We start from the raw sequence: 20,234 nt of genomic DNA, 5'->3' as shown, positions 1-20,234 counted from the left end.
CGTGGCATACCTCCCTGTGCTTCTGCAAAATTACGCGCAGGTCTTGCCATGTACCCTGTCGTGCCCTCTCGCACGTACAGGTCCTTGCCTGAACCCTGACCCTGGCATGCCCTCTGCACGCACAGGACACTGTCTTAGACCTGACCCTTGCGTGTCTCTCTGCACGCGCAGGACTCTGCCTTGAACCCTGACCCTGGCGTGTCTCTCTGCCTTGTACCTTGTGCCTTGGCATGTCTCTACACATGTACCCTGTCTTGTTTGTTGAACTTTGAACCCTGGCGTGTCCCCTACACATGCACATTGCCTTGCACCTTGCTTTGAACCCTGGCATGTCCCCTACCCACACACCCTGCCTTGCACCTTGCTCTGAACCCTGGTGTGCCCCTAGCACACACCCTGCCTGGAATCCTGCCTTGGACCTCAGCATGTTCTCTAACACGCACCATGCCTGGAGATCTGTCGTGCCTCCTTGCCTTAACCCTGGTTTGCCTGCCAGATGCCCGGAACCTGCCGATCGCTGCCAGAGATCATAAGCCTGATGACTGCGGTCTGATGTCCGGAGCTGATGTCCGCAGCCTGATGCCCTGATAATGTCGATCGTTGCCAGCTGTCCGGAGTCCGATGCCATTGTGCCTTTGCCTGTACCCAGGCGTGCCACCTGGCACGTACCATGCTATGGACCTTGGCATGCCCACGCACGCACCTTGCCGTGTTTTCTTGTTCTCACGTTTTTGCACTGCATGTTATCCTGAAGTTGTCTTAATGAAGATACCTTGAAATTACGTCTTGTCTTGTCTTGCTTCCTGCTCGTCCTTGCCGTCAGACACTCGTATCTAGTGTCTATTTGAGCCGGCCGTCTGGTGCCAGCAGTCATGGTGGCTCACCCCCTTGGTCTTGCCCCTGACACTCCCTGTATAGGGGGTGGTTCCTCACAAGGTTAGCTAGCCCTAGGTGGGTGGTGAGAGGGTCCACTCTAAAGAAAAACGACTCAGCGTAAGCTGACCTCGTCACAAAGATACAATATTGTTACGCTCCAGGAAGACATCCAGGCCTCTCTTGAACCCTTCGACTGAGTTCGCCATCACCACCTCCTCAGGCAGGGAATTCCAGATTCTCACTGCCCTAACTGTAAAGAATCCTTTTCTATGTTGGTGGAAAAACCTTTTCTCCTCCAGACGCAGAGAATGCCCCCTTGTGATCGTCACCTTCCTTGGTATAAACAGATCCTCGGTGAAATATTTGTATTGTCCCCTTATATACTTATACATGGTTATTAGATCGCCCCTCAGTCGTCTTTTTTCTAGACTAAATAATCCTAATTTTGCTAATCTCTCTGGGTATTGTAGTTCCCCCATCCCCTTTATTAATTTTGTTGCCCTCCTTTGTACCCGCTCTAGTTCCATTATATCCTTCCTGAGCACCGGTGCCCAAAACTGTACACAGTACTCCATGTGCGGTCTAACCAGAGATTTGAGGTTATGTCTGGTATTACAGCTTAAAGGTTTTGAAGAGAATTGGGCTGAGCTATAATACCACATATAACCAACAGACAGGTGTCAATTTAGTTTGTTCTGATTTTAGCATGGTGGATCATTTTTCTATCTACTCTCTGTTACTGTGTTCCTGTGTTACTCTGTGTGCTTGAAGGTGTCTTTTCGGTTATTTAATTTGTTGTTCAAGTTGAAATAATGGTCAATCTACAGGTTTATTGACTTTCTACATTATGATTATACCATTATTTTCTATATAAATTACTGCATGTTAACAAATGTATATAGATAGGCAAATACTGTAGATAGATAAATAATAGATAGATATGGGATAGACAAATAGATGGATGGATGGAAAAAGAGATAATAGAAAGATAGATATAGATAATATATATATGATAGATAGATGGATAGAGGCATGGATGGATGAATAGATTTGGAGCACTCCTATTTTTCTTGTGGACTATAACATTTTGAAATTTAGGTAACTGTCTGGGAGCTTTTACCTACATCTTTTTCTACCAGTGCTGTCTCAGTTCCTCTATCTATCTAAAGATGTATAAAGTTATCCCTCATATTCCTTATAATCATGGCATCTCAAATAGAACTGATCACCATAGATAGATAAATAGATAGATATTAAATTCCTTTAAGCTATCATTTATGTCTATGGGGAAGCCCCTATGTAAGGCCTCATCTTGTAGTTTTTGGGACATCTTTTCCATGCTCTCATAAAATTACCTGGTATTACTAATTATACATTTAGTTTTTAAAAAGGAAAGGAAATCAAGAATTTTTTTCATTTTTTTAGATGTTGGATGTAAAATTGTAGTGACTTGTTCTTAACTCTTAAAGAGAGAGTTTTTAAAAAGAGTATAATACACTATAAAATTATAACACAGTATAGGAGCTGACCATGTTGGATTTCAGGGTCAATATTGTTTAGAAATAAAATAAACTCATTTAACTTGCCTTTGTCTAACATTCCAGTCAAAATTAGAAAAATGTCATTTATATATCGCCACCACCCCGGAACATCATAGATGAAATCTGCCCCAAACGTATCCTCAGCTAAATTAGTATAGGCAGGCACCATGAAGGTGACCATGGCAGTTCCATGTAGCTGTAAATAGGGCTCTTTCCTAAACAGAAAATAACTTCTACCCTCCGAGCTCCAACAAAGCAAAAGAGAAAATTACTTATTCTTAGAGTAAGACGTACTGATAGTCTCTTACTTATTGCCATAAGGCCTCTATCATAATCGATAAATGTATACGAAGATGTGAGATTGAATGATGCCCAAATGTAACCATTTGGAGCCCTCGTGTTCCAATTTCCAACAAAAACCACCTTTATCCCGAATAGATTATTTTGTAGTTTTTATTTAATAAGAGCAACCTGATGACAACTGGTCTACCAGGAGTGGTCTCCGTACATTTCTGGATTTTATGTAAAGTATGTACAGCTTGGATTTTAGAGTGTTCTATTTGACCACATAACACATTTAGCATAAGCTACTTGAAGCAGAGCATGGAAAATTATGTTCTATGTTTCCTTTGCTGGTCATCTGATCCCACATATCTCAACATATATGTTGAGCCAAGAAGAAAGGTTCCATCTGTACTATTACATCTCAGCTTCTGTATCAAATGAAAGAAAAGTAGGTCATGCAAATGACCTGCAATCACATATGTCTTTTGGGGTTTTAGTGGACCAAGACCTTAAAGTGCCTGCCTTGTTTACAAAAATCATGCCTTTGTCTTTTCACTTGGCTATTTACAGTGGGTACTGAAAGTATTCATACCCCTTTAAATTTTCCACTCTTTGTTTCATTGCAGCCATTTGGTAAATTTAAAAAAGCTCATTTTTTTTCTCATTAATGTACACTCTGCACCCCATCTTGACTGAAAAAAAAACAGAAATGTTGAAATTTTTACAATTTTATTAAAAAAGAAAAACTGAAATATCACTTGGTCATAAGTATTCAGACCCTTTGCTCAGTATTGAGTAGAAGCACCTTTTGAGCTAGTACAGCCATGAGTCTTCTTGGGAATGATGCAACAAGTTTTTCACACCTGGATTTTGGGATCCTCTGCCATTCTTCCTTGCAGACCCTCTCCAGTTCCATCAGGTTGGATGGTGAACGTTGGTGGACAGCCATTCTCAGGTCTCTCCAGAGATGCTCAATTGAGTTTAGGTCAGGGCTCTAGCAGGGCCAGTCAAGAATAGTGACAGAGTTGTTCTGAAGCCACTCCTTTGTTATTTTAGCTGTGCGCTTAGGGTCATTGTCTTGTTGGAAGGTGAACCTTCGGCCAAATCTGAGGTCCAGAGCACTCTGGAGGAGGTTTTCATCCAGGATATCTCTGTACTTGGCTACATTCATGTTTCATTCAATTGCAGCCAGTCATCCTATCCCTGCAGCTGAAAAACACCCCCATAGCATGATGCTGCCACCACCATGTTTCACTGTTGGGATTGTATTGGGCAGGTGATAAGCATTGCCTGGTTTTCTCCACACATACCACTTTGAATTATCACCAAAAAGTTCTATCTTCATCTCATCAGACCAGAGAATCTTATTTTGCATAGTCTGGGAGTCCTTCCCGGGTTTTTTAGCAAACTCTATGCAGGCTTTCATATGTCTTGCACTGAGGAGAGGCTTCCATTGGGCCCCTCTGTCATAAAGGCCCAACTGGTGGAGGGCTACAGTGATAGTTGACTTTGTGGAACTTTCTCCCATCCCCCTACTGCATCCTTGGAGTTCAGCCACAGTGATCTTGGGGTTCTTTTTTACCTCTTTCACCAAGGCTCTTCTCCCACGATTGCTTAGTTTGGCTGGAAGGCCAGGTCTAGGAAGACTTCTGGTGGTCCCAAACTTCTTCATTTAAGGATGATGGAGGCCACTGTGCTCTTAGGAACATTGAGTACTGCAGAAATTCTTTTGTAACCTTGGCCAGATCTGTGCCTTGCTACCATTCTGTCTCTGAGCTCCTTGGCCAGTTCCTTTGACCTCATGATTCTCATTTTGGTCTGACATGCACTGTGAGCTGTGAGGTCTTAAAAAGACAGGTGTGTGTCTTTACAAATCAAGTCCTATCAGTTTCATTAAACACAGCTGGACTCCAATGAAATAGAACCATCTCAAGGAGGATCACAACAAAATGGACAGCATGTGACTTAAATATGAGTGTCTGAGCAAAGGGTCTGAATATTTATGACATGTGATATTTCATTTTTTTTTTATAGATTTGCAGAAATTTCTACATTTCTGTTTTTTTCAGTCAAGATGGGGTGCAGAGTGTACATTAATGAGAAAAAAAATGAACTTTTTTGAATTTACCAAATGGCTGCAATGAAACAAAGAATGAAAAATGTAAAGGGGTCTGAATACTTTCCGTACCCAATGTACTTGGTCTCTTAGTACTGACCCCCGAACATCTGACTTCTCTGCCTCACAGTTTGTCCGTGAGTAATGACTAGCGTCACAGACAAATGTCTTTTGTTTCAGGGTATATTCAGATAGATATTAGAATTTCTAATCTGACATATTTAATGCTCATATAGTGGCAAACACATTCTAATCAATGGTTGTCAGCTCTTACTAAATACATGTTCTGTATTTGTCATAATCAGATGGAAACACTCAAGGGTTCCATTACTTTTCAGGTTAAACAAAGGAGAGCAAAAGGTATTAGACCACAGGGAACAACATGTTTCTCTATCGATAATCGTTAAACAGGAATGAATCTCTGTCAAACGAGTCTTTCCAAATCTGCAGGATAGAAATAAGAATAGAGCGCGGGAAATAATTGCTCATGGGTCACTGCTAGCAGCAGCAAGGGTGAATGTAGTGTTTTTCAACATCCAATTATAGCAAACCACAGTAGCTGCAACCGCTATGCTGAACAGCAAGGAGAGAGGTAATAGGTGTCTACAACTGTGACACACCGCCGGTCTAAAGGCTGAAGCCTGAAGTAAATCTACTGGATACAAAATTAAATTATTTATAGATGTTAAAAATATTACTGCATTATCTATCTATCTATCTATTATCTATCTATGTATCCTCTAATATCTCTCTGCATTATATATCTACAATATCTATTTGTCTATCTATATATCCATTTTAGCATCCTGTGATTTACCTAGAAAATAATGGTATGAACATGCAGCGGAAATTCAATAAACCTCCATAAGCCAATTCCAGACCCAATATTGAGCCTTCTTCAAGCTCGGTATTGTATTTTGAGATAATCACTAATTGTGAATAAAAGAGAGTCCATATTCTTTTCTTTTTGTTTTTTTTATCATTTTGAGTTGATTTGGAGCGCTCCCATTTTTCTTGTGGACTATAACATTTTAGATATTTAGGTGACTGTTCGGGAGCTTTTACCTGCATCTTTTTCTACCAGTGCTGTTTCAGTTCTATTATATCTATCTATTTTAACATATATAAAGTTATCCCTCATATATTTATAATAGTGGCATCTGAAATAGAATTTCTCACCTCAGGTAGATAGATAGATAGATAGATAGATAGATAGATAGATAGATAGATAGATAGAGAAATAGATATTACAGTTTGTTTGTATTGTTGCACGTGAAACACAAGAAGCAGTGGAATGAAACAGAAAGGGAGAAGATACATATTAGATATTAGAAATAACTATTTGACAGTGAGGGTGATCAATGAGTGGAACAGGCTGCCACAAGAGGTGGTGAGTTCTTCTTCAATGGAAGTCTTCAAATAGAGGTTGGACACACATCTAAGATGGTTTTGGAAATCCTGCATTGAGCAGGGGGTTGGACACGATGACCCTGGAGGCCCCTTCAAACACTAACATTCTATGACTCTATGATTCTATGTTTGCAGGTCTGATTTATCTATGACCAATTCACACATTATCTTCATTTTGTGTCCCATAAACATGGCAGCTATTAGCTGTGGTCATCCAGGCAGTCCAATCTATGGAAGAACAAGTGGCAATGGTTTCAATTACAATGATGTTGTGACATTCTCTTGTAATATGGGATATGTTATGCAAGGACCAACAAGAGCTCAATGTCAAGCCAACCGGCAATGGAGTCATCCACCTCCCATCTGTAAAGGTAAGAGATAAATATTTTGGGGTATTTTTTCCCTTCTTTATTTATACAGTTAGGTCCATATATATTTGGACAGAGACAACATTTTTCTAATTTTGGTTCTAGACACCACAATGAATTTTAGACAAAACAATTCAGATGCAGTTGAAGTTCAGACTTTCAGCTTTCGAAAATTTGAGGGTATCCACATTAAAATTGGAGGAAGGGTTTAGGAGTTTCAGCTCCTTAACATGTGCCACCCTGTTTTTAAAGGGACCAAAAGTAATTGGGCAGATTAAATAATTGTAAATAAAATGTTCATTTCTAGTACTTGGTTGAAAACCCTTTGTTGGCAATGACTGCCTGAAGTCTTGAACTCATGGCCATCACCAGACGCTGTGTTTCCTCCTTTTTGATGCTCTGCCCGGCCTTCACTGCGGTGGTTTTCAGTTGCTGTTTGTTTGTGGGCCTTTCTGTCTGAAGTTTAGTCTTTAACAAGTGAAATGCATGCTCAATTGGGTTGAGATCAGGTGACTGACTTGGCCATTCAAGAATATTCCACTTCTTTGCTTTAATAAACTCCTGGGTTGCTTTGGCTTTATGTTTTTGGTCATTTTCCATCTGTAGTATGAAACGACGACCAATCAGTTTGGCTGCATTTGGCTGGATCTGAGCACACAGTATGGCTCTGAATACCTCAGAATTCATTCGGCTGCTTCTGTCCTGTGTCACATCATCAATAAACACTAGTGACCCAGTGCCACTGGCAGCCATGCATGCCCAAGCCATCACACTGCCTCCGCCATGTTTTACAGATGATGTGGTATGCTTTGGATCATGAGCTGTACTACGCCTTCGCCATACTTTTCTCTTTCCATCATTCTGGTAGAGGTTAATCTTGGTTTCATCTGTCCAAAGAATATTCTTCCAGAACTGTGCTGGCTTTTTTAGGTTTTTTTTAGCAAAGTCCAGTCTAGTCTTTTTATTCTTGATGCTTATGAGTGGCTTGTACCGTTCAGTGAACCCTCTGTATTTACTTTCATGCAGTCTTCTCTTTATGGTAGATTTGGATATTGATACGCCTGCCTCCTGGAGAGTGTTGTTCACTTGGTTGGCTGTTGTGAAGGGGTTTCTCTTCACCATGGAGACTATTCTGCGGTCATCCACCACTGTTGTCTTCTGTGGGCGCCCAGGTCTTTTTGCATTGATGAGTTCACCAGTGCTTTCTTTCTTTCTCAGGATGTACCAAACTGTAGATTTTGCCACTCCTAATGTTGTAGCAATTTCTTGGATGGGTTTTTTCTGTTTTTGCAGCTGAAGGATGGCTTGTTTCACCTGCATGTAGAGCTCCTTTGACCGCTGGTTTCCTTCACAGCAAAACCTTCCAAATGCAAGCACCACACCTCAAATCAACTCCAGGTCTTTTATCTGCTTAATTGAGAATGACATAACGAAGGGATTGCCCATACCTGTCCATGAAATAGCCTTGGAGTCAATTGTCCAATTACTTTTGGTCCCTTTAAAAACAAGGTGGCACATGTTAAGGAGCTGAAACTCCTAAAACTAAACCCTTTGTCCAATTTTAATGTGGATACCCTCAAATGAAAGCATAAAGAAGCCTGTGTGTATACAGCTCTGGCAAAAAATAAGAGATCACCACATCAGAACCCTGTCATGGGCAGCCCATTCTCCAGACTTGAACCCCATTGAAAAGCTCTGGAATGTAATCAAGAGGATGATGGATAGTCACAAGCCATCAAACAAAGAAGAGCTGAATACATTTTTGCGCCAAAAGCAGTGTGAAAGACTGGTGGAAAGCATGCCAAGGCGCATGAAAGCTGTGATTAAAAATCAAGGTTATTCCACAAAATATTGATTTCTGAATTCTTTCTGAGTGAAAACATTAGTATTATTGTTTGTAAATGATTATAAACTTGTTTTCTTTGTATTAAAGCACAGTTTTTTTAAATTTTGACCATTTCTCCTTTTCAGAAAAAAACAAAATTTATTGCTTGGAAATTCAGAGACATGTTGTCAGAAGTTTGTAGACTAAAAGAACAATTTACATTTTACTCAAAAATATACCTATAAAGAGAAAAATCAGACAAACTGAAAGTGGTCTCTTAATTTTTGTCAGAGCTGTATTTCAATTAAATTTCTTTGTCTCAGTCTTTATACCATTTGACTATAGGGTTACTAATGGGGGCTAATAGATGCTTCTCCAATACTAACCCCTGGACTTGATGTCAACTGACATTACAAAGCTGACATCATCCCCAAACATGTTACTCCACTTGCCACCATCACAGGGCAAGTGAGATAAGACAGGCAAAGTGCCAGAATTGGTGCATCTAATAGATGTGCCTTTTTTCCAGGGTGGCTGTCGGTTGCTATTTAGGCTGGGGAAGGCCAATATCCATGGCCCCATCCCAGTCTAAGAATACCAGCCTCCAATGTCTGCTTTAGCTTGGCTGGTGGTTAAAAAATGAGGAGGACCCCATGCCATTATTTTTTTAATTATTTATTTCCATAATTTAAAAAAATATGGCTTTGGGATCACTCTATTTTTGATAACCAGTCAAGATAATGCTGGTAGCTGGGGGTTTTGCATGCACTGGTTAGCAAGAAAAGAGGGGATCCCATGCCATTTTTTTTATTTTATTTTTTACTGTACAAGTGCTGGCTGGTGAATACTCTCATCATCGTATGCCTGCCCTCACTGCTATCAGTGAGACCAGGAGTACGATGTTGAGAGTTGTACTCTCATCAGCCAACACCTGTGATCTGTGCAATCATTTTCCAACCAGTTACAGCTGCTAACTCACATGCTGTCATCTGTGTGACAGCGTGTGGACCACAGTGCTCTGCCCAGCAGCAACAAACTTAACGCCGATCAGAGCTAGTGTTTCCAGCACTGTCACACAGATAACAGCATGGAAAATGCTGGATGTTTAGGGCCCCAATTCATTTGAATAGGGTCCAGGGTCAGGTTTGAGTTTGGGTACCATTCCCATACCTGAACCATACTTTTCTTAATTGTTTGGCAAAACTCGACAGACCTGAACATCATGGGTCTGCCCATCACTAGCCTTGAAGAATTTTTGAAGAGTTTTGACCTGAAGTTTTGTTTTTAAGCCTTCTGTTTTGACAGTGCTTAGTTTGGAGCAGATTCCTTAACGAGCTACTTCAGAAAAATGATATTTACCTTTTTTTTTACCAAATGTTTTTCAAAACCTGAAAAGGTAAAAATGCCTAAAACACTGAACAAACAGCAAAATGGTTTAACAATGTACATAAAAAAGGAAGAGTCTCTCAAATTGTTTTTAAGCAATTTATATGTGTTTTTCTTTTTTGGTGTAGAGTCTTCACAAGAACTCTGTCTGCCCATACACTCACTTAAGTAGCTGCATCCCATAATAACTAAATGCCACAAATACTTCAGACTATGAGACATTTAGTAACTGATGGACGAGTCTGGGTTTGGTGAAAACCAAGAGGTTACCGGTCAGACTGCATTGTGTCAGCTATAAAGTTTAGTGGTGAGGGAATAAAGCCATGGAATTGTTTTGTTGGAAGTTCATCTAGACCCTTTAGTTCCAGGATAGCTTAATGCTTCAGAACCCAAGGACATTTTTCAAGCTTCTAACTTTGTAGGAACAGTTTGGAGGAAGCCCTTTCCTGTCCCCATGACTGTGCTCCAGTGCACAAAGCAAAGCCCCTAAAGACATGGTTGGAATAGTTTGATGTGGAAGAATATGTCTGGCTGTACAGAACCCGGACCTAAACCCCATTCAGCACCTTTTGGACAAGCTGGAATGGAGATTGTGAGCCTGATTTTTTTCTCCAACATTAGGGTCCCGTTACACATAGCGACTCACCAGCGATCCTGACAGCGATATGACCTGGTCAGGATACCAGGATATCGCTGGTGTGTCACTACATGATCGCTGGTGAGCTGTCAAACAGGCAGACTCATCAGAGATCAGGACCAGCGAGGACGTGGGTAACAAAAGCGCACGCGTCGCTTAGTTCCCCACTGTGTACCCTGGATACCAGCATGTTCGTGCTGGGAGCTGGTATCCAAGGTAAACAGCGGGTAACTAAGAGCAGGCAGTGCTTAGTTACCCGCTGTTTACCTTGGATACCAGCTCCCAGAGCGAGCACGCTGGTATCCAGGGTACACAGCGGGTAACTAAGCGGCGTGCGCACTTAGTTACCCGATGTTTACCTTGGATACCAGCTCCCAGCGTCTGCTTACAGCTCTGGGAGCTCGCTGATCGATGGTCTCCCACTGCCACACGCAGCGATGCGTGCTGGCCAGCGGGAGACCAACGATCAAAAAAAGGCCCAGGACACTCTTGCACAATCAGTGATACCCGGCGGTGGAGCCGGTCACTAATAGGTGTCACTCAGCGAGATCACTGCTGAGGTCGCTGTTGCATCACAAAACTTGTGACTCAGCAGCGATCTCGCTAGCGATCTCACTTAGTGTGACGGGGGCTTTATTGTCTGACAACTCAAATGCTCTTCTGGATGATTGGGCAAAAATTCTCCAAGGCACATCACAAAATCTTGTAAAAAGCCTTAGCAGAAAGCCGCAAAGAGGAGCCAACTCTGTATTAATGCTTATGAATTTAGAATGGGATGCCAGAAAATTAGGTGACCCAGTAGTTTTGACCACATAATGTGCGTCAAAGGCATCTACCGACAAATCCTCCTGATGTACAGTATACTTCCGACTCACAATGCAAATGCAGTGTGTGTAAATACTAATATAAGACCTAATATTTTTGTCACATTTGTCACCTGCGTTCTTTATATTTCATGATTGTTACTTACTAGACCAGTCATAACCACTTAATCAATGACAAGTTTTTACAGCACCTTTACTTCTTATTTGACAAAGTGTTTCTATCTTTCCGGAGTGGATTTCCCTGGACTCCAGTAAAATATTATCAATCAGAATTCTATAAATCTCAAACGCAATTAAGGAAGCAGAACAGAGCAGGGTTCCAAGATAACCTTGTGAATGCATCTGTGTCATGCAGAGGTTAGCAATAAATTTCAGCCTAGATATTGAAATTAAAGTGTAGTTATGGAGTCAAGTGAGAGTTGAAACTGGCCTTCTTTTGCCCACTGAACTCTCTTCACCTTCATAGAAGCAGTATTTTTACCTCCCTCAACTCAGAACTAGGTCAGCCAGATTTATGGTTATAGCATTGGTGTCTATAATTCATTTTATTTCTGTATTAATTGCGAGAGGAGACAAGAAACAAATGGTGGTGGCCAATCAAATATCAGATTCACATTGCAAAAACATTCTGTCAAATATCTGTTTGCATTACATGCCTGAGTAATTGCTGATATAGAAGAACATTGAAGGGGAAGCACACAAGTGATGCCCCGTGACATGCTCTTGCCTTGCTACTAAAAAAGACATATTCCGGTTGACATTTTCTTTATTGCAAGGTTATCATCTCACCTCTATCTTGTCCTATAGAAGTGACAACAACTCTGCATCCTACAGCCATTAATACAGCTTGGGTGGGTGAGGGTGATCACAGTGGACGCCTTGCTGAAAACAACTTCTGTTATTAGCCAAGAACTGGAAATTATGATAACATTATATGTATTTTGTTATAATAGTGCGGTCTTATTGTTATTGCTAGATTTTTCTTGGAAACTCATACATTTTTAAAAGAATGACTTCCATTCAGAGGAATAGTTAGAAATGTATGGGGTGGTGCGAATTTGCCCCAGGCAGGAGATCACTAAGCAATTCTGCATTGGCCAGAGAATTTATAGGATATCTGTCAGACGATTTCTGCCTACCAAACCACTAATAGTACTGAGTAAACGACTTAAAACCAGTGGCATAGTGATGAGCGAGTATACTCGTTGCTCTGGTCTCCTCGAGCATGCTCGGGTGGTCTCCGAGTATTTTGGCGTGCTCGGAGACAACAAACCTCCTTGGCCATTCATAGCATTAATTTATTAGATCAAACCCGCCTCAATCCCTCTCTCTCGTTTCATAGGAAATCACATTGGAATCTTTTGCCTGCATCGCACATTTGAGAGTGGTGAATTCCCAAATTGTCACTGTGGCAATTTCCCACAGACGGGAAAGTCAGTACCCGCATTCTGTCTCCAGAAGGAACATTCCGTACCGAGGGATTTCAACATTGCTAGAGTTCTTAAGAGCATACATCCTAGGAATGCAGAAAATAGGGGTGACAGAAAAGAAAAAAGTTCTGGGCTCATACAATTGGCCAGCCATTGTTATTTAAAAAACACACACAGACATCTAAAACATAATAGTACGCAAAAAGCTACGTGAGACACTCACCGAAACAGTATCTGTGAATGAAGTGAAGGCTGAATTGCCAAAACAAGCTCGGAAGAAAAATGTACAAAGGGCAGTAATAGGAAAAGAAGCAGATTAGTAAGTATCTAAGAGGATGTGATAATTTTGGACCCTCTATAAACTGTTGAATGTTGCGAATTATCCAGAATTTCCAGGTTATCTAAAATGGGTAAACGAAGAGAAAGAAGTTTTGGACAGAAGAGCGAGAGGTTCAGATTACAGAAGATGTTAATGTAAAGGATGTCTGTCACGCAAAAAATGCATTGTAAATAAGCTATACCACGATATAGAGATCTGAAAGCCATACCCGTTACTGGTAAAGTGCCTGAGAAAATAACTTTTAATTAGTATGTAAATGAAGGGGTTTTGATGCACCCCTAAGGTGACCAAGGCACCTCACTTTGCATTTTTAGGACTTTCCTGCTTCTAAAAAACAGTGCTGGCATCCCGTAAAACCATATTCCTTCTGGTTGACAGTTCTCGCTTCGCGGAGTGAGTGCTGCCTAAAGTCTGCTGGTGTGTGTGCTCGCGCACTGACACTGCCTGTGCCCTGACTCCTGTCTGCTGATGTCACCTTCTAAACTACCGCGTGTGATGCAAGAAACTCACACGAGCCTCTCGTATCGAAATACGGCGCTGCAGCCGGCACTCGGGACCGGAGCTGCGGCTGCATGTATTTCTATGCAGCCCCAACTCCAGTCCTGAGTGCCGCCGTCGGTAGCGCCGTATGTTGATGCGAGAGACTCATGCGAGTTTCTCGCATCACACAAGGTAGTGTGATCCCGGCCTAAGAGACCATATCTGCTTGTTATATTTCAAATTACACATTATATAGATATCTATACTTACCAGTACTTAACAATGCAAAAATCACTTTCCCAGCTGCTACCATTTTCTGCTAATGACTTACATTTTCCATGTAGTTGTCAACTGTACCGATCCTGGGATTCCAGAAAACTCCATCCGCGAAAGTAAAATTGAACACGGAAACTTCACCTATGGAACGGTGGTGTTTTATGACTGCAATCCTGGATATTATTTGTTTGGATCATCTGTGCTAGTCTGTCAGCCAAATGGGCAGTGGGACAAGTCCCTTCCAGAATGTATCAGTAAGTGAAATTCTGCAGCTCATTAAAAAAAAGATAATTATCTAGATTAAACTATTTTAACTAAAGTTGAGGAACTTAACTTTTAATCATGAATTTAGCTTATTGGCTTTTAAAGGGAACGTGTAATAAGATAATGACCTACTTTTTGAATTAAGCTACTACCATTGGGGTATTCTTTCTTCATATGTTCTGTTATTTTAGCAAATTTACATGTACATTAGAAGCAATAGACTGACTCTAACACTATCTTTTATTTTGAAGCATCAAATCATCGTTTGCAAAAGGTCATTATGAGGGAAATATGAGGGAGCAGGGTCAGCTGTGACATCACCTATTGTAATTGGTAGTTCCTGTTAATCAGCTGTGTATAGAGGTGTTATCTGTCATTGTAATCCTGCCTGTGATGATAATGAGACTACTGAAAAGTCTTCTATAAAAAAGATGGCATACTGTATTTTTTTAAATACTGCTTGAGATATGAAAAAGATGAAACAGTGCCATTGTTGTTTAAGAAAAGACAAAAACGACAGATTTAAAGAATGTCATTTTCTGACTATACATGCCCTTTAAGGAACTCAGAGTCTGACGTGTATACTTTATTGTTTGGTTGCATCAACAGAAAAGAAGTGGAGAATGATCTAAGTACATTGCATTGCTCGCGTGCTACTAATCCTCACTTAGCCTGTTTTGTAGATCAGAGCTGCAGTTACAATTCTTTAGGCTTCAGAGCTGAAATCTCTCAGCTTCCCTTGCTGATTTAGGCTCTGCACATAACATGCTCTTGTAATTGTATTCCTCTTTGACTGTCAGGGAATGCTCGGATTGCTGAAGGGTGCTGATATCATAAATTATTGTAATTTAGCTAATCTATTATATATGTCACTAGAGATGAAAAAAGGTAGGGCTGGTGAATTTCAACATGCTCTATCCTTTTCTTCCCAGTTGTCAATGGTGTCTGGTAGGAGCTTTCCTTCCTTATTTAGAGAACATGCAGGGCAGTAGTAGTTCACAGAAACCTAACAATCCAAATCCTCAGGCCCCCCAAAATCTGAAGTTATTTACACACATAAGACTCTATCACGTACTATTTCTTAGACACCAAATAACGTAACACAGAGTTAGGCCTTAATCACAGGATGACACATGGAGCACTTATTGGTTCATATTATGAAGCTACAGTCACTCGTGTGCTCCTGCAATGCCTTTATGGGCACTATATTTTAAAGTAGAAGCAATGCCTCCAAAGGAGGAAACTTCTCTACGAGTAAAATGTTAGGTCAATGTGGCGCTGCATAAATAAGAAAAGAAGAAGAAAAAGACGAAAAAAACTGTTACCCATAGTGAAAACATTTCAGGTAAATGTAGTGACTGAGAGTAAGTGGAGCTGCTCACTAGGGATGAGCGAACTCATGGAAGTTTGGGGTTGTCGGATTCGACCTTAGTCCAAAGTTCGACTTTAGTCCAAAGTTTGACTCAGGTACCAGAACGTTACCCAAACTTGACCCTGAACATGAACCCCATATAAATCAATGAGGCCATGAACTTTGGACCTGCAAAATCTCTCTCACTCTCCTAACTCCTGTAAAACAGACTTAAGGAGAAATCAGTTTTTAGACTGCAGGTGTCCAGTATGAACCCCAAACTTCACAGTTTGGGTTCACTCATCTGCACTGCGCACCGTAGAGAGATGTGTTTAAAATGGTCACAACTCTGTCCGAGAGTTTGTAAAGAGCGGACCAGCTGCTGTCCTTTCTCATGCCGGTTATGCACAATGGCAACCCCAATGAGTAATGTAGTAAGCTGCAGATGGGTTTCCACCTTCAGTAGGGTATAAACCTGAAAATGATGCACGACACAGTGAACAGTTACTCCGTCTGCACCTCTAGAGTCAATGGCCCGTCAGTCATTCTCCGAAACCCGTCTTGTGACAAAGAACACAGTGTGAAAGCTACTTAGGCTGGTTTCACATTAGAGGTTTTTAGGGCAGCACATCGTGCGCGTCCATGCGCATGCGCCAAGCACCCATATGTTTAACATGGTGAGTGCATGGTCTAGCGTTTGCACACGTTCATTTGCGTTTTCGTGCACATGCATTTTTTGTAGTGTGCGCCTAGGCATGCCAGACGCAACCTGTTGCATTTTTGGGTGCGTCCAACTGTGTTAAAAAAACGCATGTGCACGCTTGCGCATGGAATGCGACAAAATAGCTCATTACAACTATGGGAACGCAGGACATGCGCACACCTGCGTTTAAAATCACATGCATTTTAAGAGTTGACATGGCTAGAAACTGATTAAAACGCATGCCCCTAAAAAACGCAATCGCATACAAAATGAATGATGCATTTTTTGCATGCGTTTCTATTGCGCACGAAGCGCAGCTTTAAAAAAACGCTAATGTGAAAGTAGCCTTACTTGGAATCTATCAGCTTCCTCTTTCCAGAAAGCCACAAAATAGGAAGAAGAGTGTTCCGGCAAGCTCCATTTAGCTTCTCCACAGCTCTGCCAGATTTTTAGCAATGTGCAAATAGAGAAAGATCTGTCAATCAAGTCATGCTAGGAGAGAAGTTATTGAGAGCTGACCAGCAGACACTTCTCCCCATCTATATTTTAAACTATGTTTTGTCTGAACTTTACCAAAATTTAGTTGTAATTAAGGACCCTGTCTGGATTTCATCCCGTTTTCAATTTGGACTAAGCTGAAAGTTTGTCAACATTACTTCCATTTATGCTGTTGTTATATTTGGTGTATGAAGGTCTGTTTATAGAGAGAACAGGTTCTCCTTCCAGAGCTCTTGATTACATTTGGTGTATGATTGTCCATTCATAGAGGGTACAGGTTCTTCTTCCATAGATCTTGCCTAGATTTGGTGTATGAAGGTCTGTTCATGGAGGGTACAGGTTCTTCTTCCAGAGCTCTTGCTTATATTTGGTGTATGAAGGTCCGTTCATGGAGGGTACAGGTTCTCCTTCCATAGATCTTACTTATATTTGGTGCATGAAGGTCCGTTCATGGAGGGTACAGGTTCTCCTTCCAGAGCTTTTGATTATAGTTGGTGTATGAAGGTCCGTTCATGGAGGGTACAGGTTCTTCTTCCAGAGCTCTTGATTACATTTGGTGTATAAAGGTCCGTTCATGGAGGGTACAGGTTCTTCTTCCAGAGCTCTTGCTTATATTTGGTGTATGAAGGTCCGTTCATGGAGGGTACAGGTTCTCCTTCCATAGATCTTACTTATATTTGGTGTATGAAGGTCCGTTCATGGAGGGTACAGGTTCTCCTTCCATAGATCTTACTTATATTTGGTGTATGAAGGTCCGTTCATGGAGGGTACAGGTTCTCCTTCCAAAGCTTTTGATTATAGTTGGTGTATGAAGGTCCGTTCATGGAGGGTACAGGTTCTCCTTCCATAGATCTTACTTATATTTGGTGTATGAAGGTCCGTTCATGGAGGGTACAGGTTCTCCTTCCATAGATCTTACTTATATTTGGTGTATGAAGGTCCGTTCATGGAGGGTACAGGTTCTCCTTCCATAGATCTTACTTACATTTGGTGTATGAAGGTCCGTTCATGGAGGGTACAGGTTCTCCTTCCAGAGCTTTTGATTATAGTTGGTGTATGAAGGTCCGTTCATGGAGGGTACAGGTTCTCCTTCCATAGATCTTACTTATATTTGGTGTATGAAGGTCCGTTCATGGAGGGTACAGGTTCTCCTTCCAGAGCTCTTGCTTATATTTGGTGTATGAAGGTCCGTTCATGGAGGGGTTCAGGTTCTCCTTCCAGAGATCTTGCTGGTCTAAGGAGTATTGGAATATTATTTTGGGCGCAATAAGTAATGACTTTCATAGAATTTGGTTGGAAAGCGAGATCATTTTGAGAATTCAAGCTGAAAAGTGCACAGACGTGAACTTCATTCTATGTATCCAAAATCCATAGGATGACGAAAGCCTCCATATAATACAGAAACTATAATCCTATGGAGCTTTTTCAAGATGCTACATACTGGAATTAAGCTTGTCATCTCTGTTTACAGTGATTGACTGTGGTCATCCTGGGGTTCCTCCAAATGCAATTATTTCTGGTGAGAAGTTTACATTTGGATCTACTGTTCATTATTCCTGCACTGGAAGAAGAACGTTAATAGGCCATTCTACGAGGACCTGTCAGTTAAATGGGCAATGGAGTGCATCTTTACCTCACTGCTCAGGTAAGCAGAGAAAATAGAAAAGATTGGAATTTCCTACTTGATATTTTGTGTGTGTGTGAACTTACGTTATGAGGAATGAAGAAAATCTGTATTTGGCAATGTATATATTTTCTACTAAAATAGTTGGTTTGTTGAAAGCCAACGTTCATTCTATAGTAATAAAGGTAATCTGTAAACATGTTTTTGCTGCTCCATCTTAATGGATAGAGACCCTGATTCCAGTGATGTATCACATACTGTACTGCTTGCTGCTGCTTTAATAAAATCACACTTAGATCTTTTGCAGATCTACCAGTTCTCTGAATGCTGAATTTCTGTGTACACTGTGCATAGGCAGAAAGCTGACAATCAGTGGTGGGGGTGGAGTTACACAGAGCCCATGATTACGGAGAACTACCTGGCAGCAGGTTTACTAGTCATTTACTAATAATTTCTTTCTGATGAACCTATGATTTAGCAGAACTACAGCAAGCAGCCCTGTAAGTGACATGTCACTGGAATTAGGGTCTCTGTCTCTATGCCATGCTGCTCTTACATTGGTTAGAAAAAAACTGGTGACAGATTCTCTTTAAAATCTATTACCGTTTTGGGTATACAGCTCCGAAGCAGACCATTGTATCTCTATGTTTCATTCTACAGTAATTGGGATCATGGAGGTATGTGACCTGAATGATCATGCAGTGGCACTCCATTTAGCAGAGGCGGGTATGCAGTCGCTTCTGCTGAAGGAAGAGTCATAGATGTCCTGACAGCAGACAATTGTAAACACCAGAAATTCTACATGAGTATCAGCCACCAGAAGGTTATATAGCACTCACACCCTATTCATTAGATCTTCTATGTTACGCACAGTAAAGAGTTTAAAATGCTGGAATGTGCACCTTGATAATATAGTGTGGGGACTGTTCATTCGGCAGTTGTTATCTCTGCATGTATATAATGTTTTGGCAATATATTAATAGTTTCCTCGATGTTTGTACATTTTCTTTGGTCGCTGTATGTTGATCGTTGAGCACTATGTGGTGGTATTTATTAATGCATTGTATGACACTTCTGCACAGCCAATATGCAGTACATTTGTAATGTATGGTAGTAGCAGAATGGTATTTTAGAAATCTGCCAATCAGTGATGGGTCGGGCTTATACAGAGCTCATGAATATGGAGGACTATATGGCACGAGACAACTAGTCCTCTAGAGATAATTCCCTGCTGATAAAGTATTGATTTCATTAAAACTGCAACAAGCAGCCCAGTAAGTGACACATCACTGGAATCAGGGTCTCCGCTTCTTCATTACACTGCTTTTAGATTAGGCGGAAAAAAAAACTGGTGGCAGGTACTCTCTAAGTGGTTTTCCACAAGCAGAAAGTCTGAGAGCCAAATATCTGTCACCGACATCCTATGTTATGTAGGCTCTCATGCTCTGTGTATGCAGATATATTCTTTCCTACAACCAATGTTCATGTTTTAACATATGGGGTCCCATATGTTTTAACCATGGAGCATGATGGGTTCACCGTGTTGCGGTGGGACGGCTATTATGCTTTTTAGATCAAAATAGCGTTAACTATGCACCGTATGTTATTTACTTGTACTGTTACCATTTACTTAGTTAGTTACTACAGGGTATATGCCCATTTTGTTTTTTTCTTGTGCTTTTGGGTTATGTCTGTGAAATGGTCACCTAGTGACGGTACTCTTCCACTTTGCACATATACCAGCTCATAGTCCGGTTCATTTCTTTGGTTTCACATTGAGGAAGGCAAAAGGTGTCTAACAATATGTCTGTTTGACCACCTCTATACTAAAGTCTCACATGGAAGTCTCATTACTGAAAGAAATCATCTTCCGTTATGGGCTACAAAAATCCATAATTACTCACTGAAAAATATTTCCTAGCTATATTGAGGGGGGAACGAAGACGTGAATCTCATTGACTTTGCATTTCCAAGTGCTACAAATGGCAAAGAGAACATTA

General features: G+C 41.0%; 1 protein-coding gene across 8 annotated transcripts in view; it reads left to right on the top strand.

Annotated features, from left to right (window-relative positions):
• The window catches only part of CSMD3 (CUB and Sushi multiple domains 3), a 1,871,449-nt gene that overhangs the window by 1,727,755 nt on the left and 123,460 nt on the right, over positions 1–20,234 (top strand). For all 8 annotated transcript variants that reach the window (XM_073590214.1, XM_073590213.1, XM_073590210.1 and 5 more), the window contains 3 exons: positions 6,426–6,599; positions 13,863–14,048; positions 18,082–18,255. In XM_073590214.1, coding sequence (XP_073446315.1) covers positions 6,426–6,599; positions 13,863–14,048; positions 18,082–18,255 — 534 coding nt within the window. The remainder of the gene's footprint in view (positions 1–6,425; positions 6,600–13,862; positions 14,049–18,081; positions 18,256–20,234) is intronic.

This window comes from Dendrobates tinctorius, unplaced genomic scaffold (assembly GCF_039654945.1).
Source record: "Dendrobates tinctorius isolate UK_male_01 unplaced genomic scaffold, ASM3965494v1 ptg000116l, whole genome shotgun sequence".
Taxonomy (NCBI): domain Eukaryota; kingdom Metazoa; phylum Chordata; class Amphibia; order Anura; family Dendrobatidae; genus Dendrobates; species Dendrobates tinctorius.
This window is presented reverse-complemented; position numbering and strand designations above follow the sequence as displayed.